The 14,919-nt window shown below is 40.9% G+C and overlaps 1 protein-coding gene across 4 annotated transcripts in view; it reads left to right on the top strand.

Annotated features, from left to right (window-relative positions):
• Positions 1-14,919, top strand: part of CMIP (c-Maf inducing protein) — a 132,234-nt gene that overhangs the window by 93,819 nt on the left and 23,496 nt on the right. For 3 of the 4 annotated variants that reach the window (XM_054078673.1, XM_054078674.1, XM_054078675.1), the window contains exons 4-10: positions 1,501-1,662; positions 2,807-2,848; positions 5,631-5,693; positions 7,113-7,193; positions 10,451-10,554; positions 11,082-11,186; positions 12,422-12,775. In XM_054078673.1, coding sequence (XP_053934648.1) covers positions 1,501-1,662; positions 2,807-2,848; positions 5,631-5,693; positions 7,113-7,193; positions 10,451-10,554; positions 11,082-11,186; positions 12,422-12,775 — 911 coding nt within the window. Of the gene's footprint in view, positions 1-710; positions 824-1,500; positions 1,663-2,806; positions 2,849-5,630; positions 5,694-7,112; positions 7,194-10,450; positions 10,555-11,081; positions 11,187-12,421; positions 12,776-14,919 lie in introns of those variants that run through there. The other variant, XM_054078676.1, reaches the window with a different exon arrangement.

Genomic DNA, 14,919 nt, shown 5'->3' with positions numbered 1-14,919 from the left:
TATTTTCCTGTGTTCTCTTCTGTTGTGTTTTGGATAGGGTACAGAGGTGACTGTGTTTTCTGTTGAGCATTAGATCTGCTGCCACGTGGGAAGGAAGCGACTGATAAGCAGAGAGTCAGCCTCTTCAGATGGTTCCTGCAGGGGCTGCCCTGTGCGAGTGAAGGGGGAAATGCTGTGTAGTGGCAAAACTCCAAAACAGAACAAAACAAAGCAGACTGACTCTTTGTGAAGTCCTCTGTCCTTATTACACTGACCATGTATAGCCCAAAATGCGCAGCTGAATCTGCGAACTGCACGATGTGAACAGTTTTTGTGATTCCTCTGGAAGTGCTGCCGAGGAAAGAAAGATCCATTTTTAGTGCAGAACACTGAGGTTTTCATGTAAACAGAGAAGTGCCTAGCCTGTGCTGTTTAATAAAGCTGAGGATGTATCCAGACTTCCTGACATCCCTCTGACAAATGGACCAGATTCGCACACAGAGAGGAGCGGAAAGGGCATATGACCTAAACAACATGCTGTGGTCCTGGCAGTTGCTTTCCATCAGCCATTAGAGCTCCTTCCCTTCCAGCTCCGGGGCCATGCAGTGCCTCCAGCGCTGCCTCCAGCACTGCCTGCTTTGGCAAACCTCGCCTGGCTCTGGTGCGTGCTTCGGGTTGTCGTTGGGAGTGGCATTTTAATGCTCGTCATCGTTTCCCTTAACTTTTAGAGTTTCATCAAGCCACCTCTGGGAATTTGGGAGGGTGGGTTTTCTCTAAAGAATACTATTTATAATACGAAGCAGCCCTTGTTCCAGTCATTTGTGGCAACATGGCTGCTGAGGAGGTAAGAACTCTCTTTTGCTTATCCAGCTGACCTGTGCATGGGGCGGTTTGTGAAACAGCTTGGGCACAGCCAGGAGCAACACACAGGCATGCAGAGGACTGGGGCAGAAGGGATTAAGCAGTCAGGAATGTTTTTCTTGAGAGTGGAAATGCTGTTGTGTTGAAGGTTTGGAGACTTCATGAGTTAATTTCTGTTACTTTCCAGGAATCTTCAAGAAAGAAACAAAAAGCTGTGGGTCTGTTGGAATTTTTCACTTTAATGAAATTGATTTAGTTCATACTGAATGTGAATTCACCTATTAGCAATGTAGAATAAAGTATCTGTAGAGTGATGTTTTGATGGCCTCTCTCCCCCATTCTTAATGACTTACTCCCTTTAAAAGTCTCTGTGGCTTTGGAAACAGTGTAATAGCTGTTATGTGTTATTAGCCTGAGGAAAAAGGTGTTTACAAGAGCAGATGATGGAAAGAAAGATGTTCTGGAATTGAAAAAAAGAGTCAATTTTTCATTGCTTCCTCAGAAGAAATTGGTTTAGACATATGAGGTCTGCAAACAGAAACGGCAAAAGTCTAAATACAAAGTGTCTCACTTGAAGTTGCCTGTAGGAATCACATATCCAGTCAGTTTTTACAAGGGGTTTATGATGGTGTCAGTGTGACCCTTTGTTTTTTCTTACAGAAAAAGATTTACAAGTACAAGAAGGTGCTCAGTAACCCCAGCCGCTGGGAGGTGGTGTTGAAGGAGATCAGGACGCTGGTGGACATGGCGCTGACGTCTCCACTTCAGGATGACTCTATTCACCAAGCACCGCTGGAGATTGTCTCAAAACTGCTCTCAGAGGTATGACCTCAGCAGTGCTTCTGCAAGACTGTCACATTTAGACAAGAGACAAACAGTTAAAGTTTGTGGATGGGTTTTATTTTAACTTGGGCAATCAAAATTCTGCTTTTGAGCCTACTTGTGATTTCTGCTGACTTGAGTGGAATTTGTACTTGCTGGAGAGAGAGAGAATTTGACCCATGTTAGCTAGATTTCTAGAAAGAAAACAAAACACATTTCCCTTGAGATTTGTTACTTATTTGTGGCATATTTATGGCAAATTTGTTATGGGTCTGATTCATGTCTTAGTTCAAGTCAGTGGAAACACTCCTCTTGACTAATATCCCATTGTCTTTCTTTTGATAATTCTTGTAGCAGTATGTATATACCAATGAATTTATTGTGCAGCTCCTGTGTTATTACCAATTCTGTCAAAGGATTTTATTTCTTTAGAGGTATCTATCCTCCTTTGATAGCACCTGTTTCAAATAGCTAACTGTTTATGGACAGGAAATGGAATGCCGAGTAGATTTTTCATGTCTTAATTCTGATGTACAAAGATTTGTCATGTGCAAAAAATTTACTAGTTATTTTTTATGCAGGAGGCAAAGGTCTTAGCAACTCACAACTTTGTAACCTCTGAATGAATCATGCTGCTGAGAAAGCCAAAAGCAAACTCTTTTGCATAGGTGGTGGTAGCGTAGGTGACTTCCAGTAAATGTGTTGGCTTTTACTGGTTCCATGTTTTAAGAAGGAATTTCAGGAAAACTGCTGCAGTTAGATTACTGCCAAATAAATGGTATACAACACCACAACAATCCTTTTATTAATTTTATTAGAAATGTAAAGCCTGTCTTAAGCAAGCATTTTTAAGAAATTTATTGCTAACTTTACTTTTCCAGCTGATTGAGACCTACTCTGTCAATCTGGTGTTTGTGTCCTCAGCTTTCATGCTTGGAGTGCTTGAGTCGGAAGATGCTGAGGGAGAAACAGAAGCTTGCACAACCCCTTGTAGCAGATATTAATTTGATTAGTTTTATTCTAAAAATAAGCAATTGCATTTGCTTTCTGCTTTTGTCTGGTGGTAGCTAAGAGTACTCTATGTGCTGGTGTGCCAACTTGAAGTACTCTGTGCTCATTCATGTCTTCTGTTCAACTCTTTCAGAACAACAACTTAACCACTCAAGACCATGAGAGCATTATTGTGGTGAGTACCTTTCTGTCATATTCTGAGGACAAAGATGTATTGTTTGATAACATTTCTGTTAATGCTTGCCTCTATCCGAGTGCAGTAGGGCAGATACGAAAGCATTTCCACCAATGCTGGTGAACTTAGGCAGGACTGAGCCCTTTTATTCTACTGGTTTTTGTGTGGTTGTATCATTCCTCTTGTTTCATAGATGAGCAACAATAGTTTCCTTATCAACTTATGTGAAACAGCACAGCATGTTGAGGGTTAATCATCTCCCCAAATGGCCTTCTTACAAGGTTACACAGTGCCATGTTCGTCTCTATAGATGTACTTTAAATAATCAAAAGCCCATCATTTCCAGATGTGTCCTATAAAACCCTTAGGCTTAGTAGTTTTGTGAGGGACTGTTACCATATACAGAATATCTTCATTGCTGATGGTATATGAGCAAGTGATTGTTTTTGTGTCTATATGGATATGTGTCACTGCAGTTTAACCTCCTGCTTGCTTAATTTGTAAAAATATCTTCTTCAGCTTTTTTCTTTTCCGTAGGTTGTGTTTATTTAGACATAAAAATAAGTGAATAAGTGGCAGTCTTTGTGCAACAAAATACAAAATCTCAACAATTTATCAGAGAGGTGAACTTGGTTCCCCATCACTGTGATTTAATTTCAGTCACTAGCAATTTCCAAGTTTTCCCAGTAATCCAATTTAGAACCTTACCACCGCCTATCATGTCTTGATGACTCTTTCTGCAAAATTACAAGGTAGCATGTAGCTGCCAGTTAGGTGTGAATCGTGTTTAACTGCTGCTTAAGGTCCCATTTTAGCTGGAATCGGCCACCAAGATAGGTTCTTGAAGTGGCATTTACTTGGTTTTTTGAGATCTTCTATAACTTTCATTTTTCTCTAGGGTAATTCAGCCCTCCAGCTACAACTGGTAGTTTTGGGGCAAGGATTTTAAAATCAAAGATGTAAGGTGACCCTGCTGTGAGCAGGGAAGTTGGACCTGGTGGCCTCCGAAGGTCCTTTCATCTGACATTATTCAGCACTTCTGAGTGATGGGCACAACTTGAACTGAAGAAGCCTTCTGCAGGTTGTGCCTGAACCATGAAGGAGCTGGCAGTTTCTGGGCATTGAGAGCTCACTGCTGTTATGTGGCTAACCTGCACTATTCTTAGGAAGTATTGCTAATACTGTGTATTTATGTGGTGTCTTAAAAGTACTCGGTGGTTTGCCGTGCGGGTGGGACCAGCTTTCCTTCTGTAGATGGTGCTGGAACGGATCAATATTACAATTGATTCTCTTCCCAGTAAGGAAGGGGAAGCACATGTTTCCGTAACTGGGCAACATGAGATAGAACGTTAATGCGTTTAACCACAGCACACATAAGGAAAATACAGGCTGTTTTCGTGCTGTCACTCTTCCACACTGGTCGTGCAGGCAGAGCTGTGACCTGCTTGATAGAGTCAGTTGTGGTTATTCCCTACATTTAGGAAGGACTGGCTTGAAACAATAAAGCTGATATTTCTTATACTAACGACATCTCTGATGCAGTAGTCCTCTGACAGTTACAGCACCGGTATAAACATTTGGTGATATTGCAATATGAGGCTCCTGTGGTTTGGCAGGTCCTGTAGCAAACGCTCCAAAAGATGGGTTCAAGGAAGATCTTTAGCTCGAGTGTTGGGTGGTTGGCAAGGATATTCTAGTCTCACTGTATAGCATCGCAATCTCCATCAGTCTGCTGTTGCTGCACCAGCAGAGGGAGAGCGAAGAGTTGCAGAATGGCACACCATAATGAACAGAAACTTCATAAATGTTATGCACACCCAAAACAGAACTTTGCAGATGTACTTGGGTTTCAGTTAATCTTGACCTGCTAGTGTGTGCAAGCAGACTGACTGGGGCTGGAATCCTTAAGGAGGTGAGGGAGAACAAAACCTAAAGCAGGCTGCCATAGTAAAACTCCAGATGCCATCTGGATAAAATATCTGCTGTTCAGTTGCTTAATACAAAATGTCCTAGCTGCTCTTTTTAGAGTACTTTTAAATGAGTACTGGGAATCCCTTTAGCTCAAGACTGGAAAAGCCCGAGGGCACCATTGCATAGAGAGAATACGTTGTTCTAGTACCATTCCCTAATTTACAAAGAAAGTAACAACAACATAAGTTCATTACACCCTCGGTGACAGGTATGACCTCTAATGTATTTACCAAGCATAAGCACATTGGTTTGCATAGCAACAAAGGAGGAATGGTTGATCTCAACTTTCACGAATTTAGATGCTTGATTTTTATGAATGGGATCCTCCGTTGAAGAATAATGCTATGTTACTTTTAGTGAGTTATTTCTCACAAAAAGAGTGTGAACCTACTTATAAAGGGTTTGTGTGTGTTTGTGGGTTTTTTTTTCATTTTTTTTCTTTTAGGAAGATGTTCTAATTGAAACAGTGAGACAGATTCATCCTTGCTGTTTTACATCCTAAAACACTTGGTCTGCTTCTGTTTTCATTTAAACCACTATAAGAATTATACGCTTTTGCTATATTTTATTTATGTACACTGTTGTAGTTAAAAGCAAAATTTTCCAGAAGATTCATAGCAAAGGTGTGATTGAGCTTACACGTAAAATAAATGCACAGCCCACCTCTAATTTCTCTATTGATGCTTTTGTGATGCTTTAGTCCTTGCTCTTTAAAAGTAAGCTTCCCCCCTCGCCCCTGAAAAAAATTTCCCTGCAAAATGCTTACTCCATTTGCAGTCCTTTAAGTAAATACTTCTCTCTTTTCTTAAAGGCAATTGCACCTTTGCTGGAAAACAACCATCCTCCTCCTGACCTCTGTGAATTCTTCTGCAAGGTATCAGAACAGCTTTGCTTTCTGCAATCTCGTCGTTGCGTATGAGTGTAGTTCTTTGAGGGGGTTGTTGTTGTTTTGACTCCTTACCTGATGTTCAAATTGATTTCAGTTTTTGGTCAACAACCAATGACATTGGCATAGTTAACAGCACCATTATGATAAATAGATCCATATCTTCAGTACATCAGATTGCGTAGTCTGTGAGAGTTAAAATCTTCAGACTCCCACACCCCAGTCTGGGTACAAGAGATGTCCTGCTGCATGTTCTATTTAGCTAATGCAAAAATCATTGGAGTCGCTGTGTTCAGATGAGTTGGTAATGTGATGCACAACTCAGCCCTAATGGTATTATATAATTGCTAATGGCAGCAGGAAGATCATAAGGACCCATCCTCTTTTCTCATAAATCCACGCTTTTGCTACATTTTGCATCTTTTCCATAAACTTCTGAGTATTTTGGATTGCAGAGCTTCTGGATTTGAGAATACTACTTTTCCTCCAGGCCTGTTTGTGTTTCAGTTTCAAGTCTGCTTAAATTTGCTTATTGATGAGTGGGTCTACATTTGTCAAACGTTCTGGATACTGCTTGTAATTCCCATCCAGACTTATTCATTAGCACCTTCTTCCTACAGAAATTGTCGAGTTTCAGAAACTTCTCTGACTGTTTCATTTTTATAAGCCAGTCACTTTTATTCCTGTGGGGTTTTTGCCTTTGGTCTCCTTCAGAGGTGGGCACCTAATTATCTTTAATAAGATGTGTGGGATAGGCTGTGTATAGTTGCAGGAAGGGAAATGGACATTTCTCCTTAGAGATACTCAGAACTGAAATGGACAAGGCTAATGAGAAGGCTAATGTGTCTCCAAAATTGACCCTGCCTTGAATGGTGGGGTTGGACCAGATGAACTCCAAAGGTCCTTCCCAACCTGTTTTATCTGGTTGATACATTATGACTGTATATTTTAGCTTGTGGTGGGAGAGTGGCTTGTTGATACCCTTGAAGATCCACTGTAGGCTTTTAGCCTGGATCCCAAGGAAAGGAAGTCTGTGCCATTACACTGCCTGTGTCTACATATCTGTTTTGTCGGCAATGCCTTTACTTTTAAACTGTCGGCGATTTTCAACCAAATTTGTCAAAAGGGGTAGAAGTCTCAAAAATAGTACATTCCAGTGAGCTTTGTGAAGAACAGGCAGTAGGGGAAGGAGCTTGTGTAGTTCATGAGCTCCCATGGTAATCTGCTATTAAATGGCAGCAAATCCATAGGAGAAAACGGTGTTAGGAGTACTCTAATTCTGGGAAAGATTAATTTCGGCCTTGGATCTTGGTAATCTTGGGGTTATCCATGCGTGGGGTGTGAAGCAAGAGAAGACACGTATTCGTAATTTCTGCAGCTCACAAAATGACTTGTTCCTCATTACAGCACTGCCGAGAGCGCCCGCGGTCCATGGTTGTGATAGAAGTGTTCACACCGGTGGTACAGAGGATTCTCAAACACAACATGGTGAGTGCATGTTGTGGAACTTGGTCCATCGGAGAAGTTTTACTGAGATACCTTTCATAATTATCAGCTGCTTTATAGCCTGTAATGCACAAAGCACTGTAATATCTAAATGTAATCCCTGAACTGTGGGTGCTGCATGTAACCATGTGGTTTTTTATAAATGCAAAACTAATAAGCACTCAGTGCGACTTCTAAAAGCACGTAAGCAAACCCATGATTTGAGAAACGTATCTTTTGACAGCAGTGCCAGTGTATGCAGCTCCAGTTCTTTCCCACCTGGCTCTTGGTTGCTTATTTGCCTTCTGCATGCCCTTGTTGTAGTTAAAATATTTTAAAATCAATTAAATAACAAAATCAGAATAGGGACTTCCTTGATTTTGAGATAAGGTTCTCAACTTTTTTTCTTGAAACCCCCAGCTCTTTGGATTTCCATTTGTCTTTAAACTCGTGTCTAAGGAGTTCTTACCTAGGTTTCCTGAATTTCCTTATGCTTTTCTGCTATTCTTTCTCTTTCTCATTCCAGGAACTGTGTACTGTTGTCATTTTATGATTGTTCTCTCCCAGGCTCTCTCTCCTCTGTTCCTTGCTAATGATTGAAGTAAATGCTAGGAGGCTGCCCTGCCAAGTCTACTCTCTCTGCCCAATATACCAGTTTCTCCCCTCTGACTCTGAAGATATTTTTACATGATCCATATTCCTTTCCTAAGAGAGGTCTGACTGATTACCAGCCCTCCATCCTTTGTAGCATATTAAGTTTCTTGCCACAGTTTTTAAGTTACATAAAGAAATTTTACTTCACAATGCTGTGGCAGAGTAACAAATACATAAAATATTTAAGATAGTTGGCTGTGATTCCAAGGATGGGTCTCATACCTCTGTAACTATAGAGTCAACTTCTTTTCACTAACTAATATAATTTTAGAGACCATACGCTGTCTTATGTACAGCGTGAACCCAGCTCATATTTCTTATTTTTACAACAGTATTATTATTTAACTTGAGCTTACAGAACTAGGTAGAAAGCCCAAGGTGGTGAAGAGGTCGTATTCCTGGCTCTATGCCTGCACTCTGCAGACATGTAAACATTTTTGAATATTCTGTAGTGTTTAATGAAATATTCTGTAAATGTTATTCTTGGATTCCAGACTCAGTTTTTTAAAGCATCCAGAGCTCTTGAAGGGGTCTCAAATGAAATTTAACTGCATAGTGTAATGCTTGTGTTTGGTTAGCTTCAGAGAATTTGGTATATTTACCATACTTAACATTTGCAGATTGAAAATCAACATGTCTGTACCACAGTGTGTAGTCAGAGAATTTATGGTGTCATATATTAATTGGAGTGGATTTGGGCACTTTACTGCTCTCTAGGGACTTCTGTACTGAATAGTCTTTTAGAGAATGTGTGTGTGTGCCTGTAAATAAAGTTATCCTTTAGGGAGACAGCGTTGTTGGCAGTAAACTTCATAACCTTAGGAGGCCCCATGTAATTCAGCATGCTTACAGCAGGAGACCTAGCTCTCTATTCCCTCCTTTGCTGCTAATTCATTCTGTGGTCTTTGATAAGGTCATGACCAATTTTGTTCCACAGTTACCCACCTATAAAATGGGGAAGGAGTGCTTAATTTATCTACCATTTTGAAATCTCAAAAGAAACGAGAGTAGCTTTTTCTCTTACTGATAGTAAGTTATGTGCAGGACTGGAGACTATTGTATGCTGAGTTGTTTGAGGAGTGCTCAGCAACCTCTCAGTACCTTTGGATTTCAGCTGTTTGTGGGCACAGCCCGAATGTTTGAGTATAAGCGCTATTGTTTGTTTTTTGAGGGAGAGCAAACAATATTGATTGTGTATAGTTCTGTACCTGGAATGGTGACAGGGCATCACAGTGTATTTAGAGAGGCATTTTATTTTAGAGCAGTCAGTAACCACATCCTCTTTATGATCTCTTGGACTTTCTTTCTAACTTCAATTAAGACACCTACGCAGGTTGAAGAATTTTATCAACAAATCGGAGTTGCAAAAGCTGTCTTGCAAGGAGTGTTCATGAAATTAAATGGCACCAAATAATAGGTGAAGTACACACGGTCTCATGCCCTTGAACCAAGTGTATTTGCACCTGCCAGAAGGAGTTGTTAAAAGTTTAATGATTTTAATTATAATACCAAGCGTGGAATCGCCCACAGTCCCTTTGCTGGGTGAAGTTACCAAGTGGCCATTCAGTGCTAGTGAAGAGTGCCACTAACGCTTAGACTTGAGGGAGACATTGTTCTGCCTAGGCTTGTATTCACGTTTTTTGTGAACCCATGAGATGTTAACATCAGTTGTGCTATAGAAGTGCCTGAAACCAGAATGAGTAGCAGGAGGTTTCGGTGCTTTGGAAGTGTATCTTCCTTTTTATGGACCACCGCTTCTTTACCACTTGTGGCACTTCTTAAACATTTCAGTTGCCATTTATTTTTTCAGGATTACTCTTCTTCTACAGCCATCTGCTTGAGGGATTAGTAGGAGGGCTTGTTTCGCCTCAGTGGGCCTTGTTTGCTGCCTGGAAATTTAGCTTTGTAGTTCTGTAACACCTGTGTAATAAGGTTACACCTGTGTAAATGTGAAGAAATGTACTGTGGAATAACTCTCACTAGACAGCAGATTTTACTCCTTTCATATCTAAAAATAGCAGGTGATGTGAGGAGATGCAGGATTTCAGTTAGCAGGTGCCTTTCTGACTGCAGGATTTGAAGAAGGTGACTGTTGAGCTCACTTCTCAAATTTGCGTTGTAGCTGGAGTAAAATCCCCAGAGGAAGAACTGATCTCTGGTTTTATACTTTATCACTTATCGATTGCACGTCAAAAAGATTTTCTCTAAAACAAGAATAGCTATGATGTCGAACATAGAAGTAAAAAACTGTCTGTGTTGCATTTCTAAAACACTACAGTTATCAGCGGAAGCAAAAATGCAAAACAACAAAAATTACAGGTATAAAGTGAAGTGTACAAAAAATCTAAGTGCAGGGAGGTTTGTTTTTTTTTCATTAAATACATCTATTATTTCAAGATGGATCTAGGGGAAAGAACAATTAGAAAGCATGTCATTATTAGTGGGAAGAACATTACTTCAACGTGCAGTGATAGTGTGCTCTTGAAGCTGTCAGCATCGAAGTGAAATAGGTTGTGTTTGAGTTGCTTTCTTTTGAACACCTACAGTTGCAATGTACATTGCAGATGTGTTTCGCTGTCTTCACTGAATCTCTCCTTTTTGGACAGGATTTTGGGAAGTGCCCTCGATTGCGGCTGTTTACTCAGGAGTATATTCTGGCTTTGAATGAGCTGAATGCTGGAATGGAGGTGGTAAAGAAGTTTATTCATAGGTTAGTTACATTTAATTTATGGTGTGTTTCCAGTGCTGTGTTACTTCTCCCAGCCCTGCTTATCTCTCTACTGGCTGTTAAGAATAGCTGGCACTCTTTCGTACTGGAAAACAGCAAATAAATTAGAAGACACCATGAGGCAATGTTGCTGAAGTCTTTTTTTTTTTAATAAAACAAACTGATTCTCAACTATGGCTGTGGTTTTCTGCCTAGGTACACAATGGAAGCAAATGAGCTTTGCTGAGCTTACGTTGTTTTTATACATTTACAGTGGAAGCTCAGTCATATGTGAGACTTTGGGGGGACTGTAGAGATACCATATCAAATACACCAAGGATGCAGCATAACCTTATTCATAAATAAGGACCATTGTGTATGGATTTATAGGGTTAAAATAGCTCTCTGCTATGGCCCTTCTGAAAATTTCCCAAAGCTGTCTGTCCAGTTCTGGCATCCTCTTCTGCCTGACTGCTTATGCCCACAGAGATCTTCCTCACAATGATGTCATCTTGTTTTTTCTTTTTCAGCATGCATGGTCCAACTGGACAATGCCCCCATCCCAGGGTCCTGCCAAATCTTGTAGCTGTCTGCTTAGCAGCCATTTATTCATGTTACGAGGAGTTTATCAACAGGTCAGTATGAATTCCCAGCTGACTGCATATTACGCCCTTCCGAACCCATGGTGTCCGTAAACAACATAGGTGTGAGCATGGGTATGTGACAGCGTGTCTTCGCTCTCACTCTGCTTGTTGCTAGAATTACATGTGGGAGTTCTGGTCAATCACGTCCATCTTTTTATAGATAAATGACTTTATTTATTACCGTTTGTGTGCTTGAAAACCTAAAAGATGCTGACCCTTCATTCAGTTGTACTCACTGTTACATGTTTTGAGGCGGTGTGCGTGGCAGTCTGTTATCGCACATCTTTGTCTCCTGTGTTTGAAAATGAGGGCAGTGCTGGTGATGCAAGGAGCTTGGCAGTTCCCAGTACAGAAGTACTGCATGCTGCGGTAACTTCCAGGATGAAGCTCAACAGCCAAATGCATGCTGATCATGGCCACTGGTGGGATATTCCTCTAAGGCAGACTGAAGCTGTAACCAGCGTCTCTACGCCAGCAGAAGATCAGTGGTCCACAAGAATCTCTGGAATTTAAGCACTACCCAGAGCCGTGCCAGTTTTGATCCCTTTCTGGCACATCAAGTGTGTGTTATACCTAAAGCAAAGGGAAGGATGAGATCCTGAAGAAAGGGCTGTGTGTAAATCCCTGTGTATCTACAGCTTTGAACATCAGCTGCTTTCGTAGTGCTGTCCCCATTATTGTGGAAAAATTTTATTCCTGCTTACTGCAAAATAGATGCCACAGTTCTTGACACATGAGCTGGTTTCCAGTAGGCACTGAGGGTTCCCGTCTGCTATGTTTCCTGTTTGTTGATGCCCATCTGACTTTCCTCATGGTAGTGCACGGACAGGGGCTCTTGTGTCCAACAAAAATCTCAGACGCGAGGACTGCAGACAAATGTCTGGGCATGTACTGTAGCCAGATACATACTTGGGCATGGATTCTGTTACAGCTTTGCACGACTTGGATGGGAAAGTTTACCTTTATACTAAACTGGCATGTCAAATAGAGTAAAGCAAGCTTGAATCTTTGTAGAACAGAGGGTACAGAACAGTCCTATTGGAGTCTTTTAATGTTTTTAATTGATTTCAGTAATCCGATTACACAGGAGAAAGCAATCTGGTGGGCTGGGGTGAAATGCAGTGGGAAATTGCAAAAGATCTTGGCTTCTCAGTGTTGCACTCTTTCTCCCGCGCTCTGCTGTTATGTCTGTCTATTGAAATTATTTTTTTATTTTTAAAATACAGTCGAGACAATTCGCCAAGCCTGAAGGAAATTCGGAACGGCTGCCAGCAGCAGTGTGACCGAAAGCCTAATCTCCCTCTCCGCCTTCTTCACACAAGTCCTGACCTGGTCTCTCAGGAGGCCACCTTGACTGAATCCCGTCTCAAACCAGTTATTGTCACTGCAAGTGACATCCATGTGGAGGTGGAACGCAACAACACAGCTAATCAGAAGATGACAGCCAACGTTGGCAATGACAGTGAGCCCAACCTGATTGACTGCTTGATGGTCAGTCCTACCTGCAGCACCATGAGCATTGAGCTGAGTGCCCAGGCAGACAGGATTCTTGGCTGTTATGTGGAAATACTCAAGATGCTGTGAGTAACTATTGTAAACAACTTCTTGAACAATATTATCTTAACAATAGAGGGCTTTTCGCGCAGGCCTGTCATCTTCAACATCTGTGTCCAGCAAGCACATGGTTATAAATCCACCTCCAACTCTAGAGCCCAGCCTTTGAAAGAGACATCTGGCACTGCCAATATGTTCTAAAAATAGCAGTAGGAAAATGAAAACGGAAAGCTTATTTGTACAATGAGCCACAGGCATATTAGAGAAGACGTGATGTTGTTGCGTGTGGTATGTGTTTTGTTCTTGTCCACCAGAAAAGAAATAATTCCATTTGTCTCCTCTGGGGCTCTTGAGATTGTCCCAAACAGAGCAAGAAAAGACAGGTTTGTGCTAGGCTCAGTGCTTGCACAGTGATGGGCAGCACTGCTCCCCTGGCTTCAGCAGGAGTTGGATGAGGTTAGTGTCTTGCACTTAGGTATTCTTCCCTCACATGTTTGTAGGCATTTTATGACTTGTTGGGATTTACTTTTATTGGAGTGGAGCCAGTTGTCAACCAGTTGCTTCGGTACACCAAATCTGTATTAGAACAAATGCTCAAATAGCCTTTACAAAACGATGGTTCCATGGTTTCCAGGGAGACAAATCCGCTGAATATCTTCAAGAGGAATATAAAATAAAAAGTTATTTGGGAAGAGCTTTTTTCCCTCCTGGATAAATAAATAAATGAAAAGGAGTAACACAAAAGGTGGACTATGTAATAGAAATTTATACTAGAAGAGCAATAAAGCAATCCAAATGAGCTGTGTTGACTTTGACTGTCAGCTCTGCTACTGAGTTGCCTTACGTCTTTGGGCAAATTGTTATATTTCTACATTAATTATTTGTAAACAATATAGGGCTAAATGAAGTAATATTTGAGTTTTGTAGAACAGGAGGCACAGTGGGTGAAATCTGGGCTCCGCTCTAAACTGTGAGCACGTGGCTACACTGTAGTCAGATGTAAATCTGGATGTGCACTCTTGTTAAATTAAAGGAAGTCCAACTGCCGTGATGGAGGATTTTGCAAAAGTTTCATCCCGCATTTTATTTTTTTCTGCGATGCATAGTACCAATTTTCAGTGTAATTCCTTCATTCACTGCAGAGCTGGCTTACAAATATGTTTATAAGCATACACTCGGAACTAGAGACAGGACAGATGAATCCAAGATACTGTTCCAATGTGCCTTTGCTTCATCTGGTGGCTTCTAAGTGTTCACGCACCCAGGTGCTACATTAAATACATTGTGTATTTATTCCCGTCCCCTTGACTCTAGATGTTTTCCATAAACACTATGAACTCTTTTCTCAGTCCTGATGCTGGCTTGGATGCTGACTCACTAAGCATTGACGGTTTTGGTTTCATCATGCAGCTGACACACACTTATAAACAAATTCACGAACGGGCATGTTCTTCTTCGCCATCTCTCCACACTTTAAATATTTGATATGCCAGGTCTCAATTCCCATACCGTTTCTGACACAAAAGACTGTTTATTTCAATCCATACCTTGAAATATTTTTTGATGTGTTTGCTGTCTTTTAAAAATCAAGCGCTTAGTGAAAACTAAGCAACAGTGAAAAAGAGAGTCTGTTACTGTTGTTGCGCAGGTTGTGGGGTGTGGAACAGTTTTGTGCCCTTTTTCAGTTTGAACAGTGGTAATTCTGAAGGGTGAAGCCCACAGGATATGTGTATAGTAAAGGGTCAGTGACACAGTAAAATTGGAACAACTCTGCTTAGAGTGCCTTGCCAGAGTCCATATTCTACTTGAGAAATCACAGCCTATGAGAATATAAGACTATTTCTAAGCAGAGCGATGGCTGGTATATGTTGTAGCTCCATTAATTTGGATTCTCTTCCATTCCTGTTCACACCTTGATTTTTTTTTTTCTGCATCTGAAAGCGTTAATGCAGAAATTAGTTTTGCTCCTGATTCTGCCACTGGCTAACTGTGTGGTTTTAGACAAGTCGCTTTTTATTGCGCTTCAGTTTCCTTACCTGTAAAATAGGTAAAGATTTTGAATGTTGTTTTTTAAACTGAAACCAGGGATGGAAAAGTGTTGTAGAAGGGCTAGTAGTTATTAATGAAAATGAGGGATAATGCTGTTGTGATGGAGATTCCTTGCATGCTC

The sequence above is a fragment of the Cuculus canorus genome, chromosome 13, assembly GCF_017976375.1.
Source record: "Cuculus canorus isolate bCucCan1 chromosome 13, bCucCan1.pri, whole genome shotgun sequence".
NCBI lineage: Eukaryota > Metazoa > Chordata > Aves > Cuculiformes > Cuculidae > Cuculus > Cuculus canorus.
This window is presented reverse-complemented; position numbering and strand designations above follow the sequence as displayed.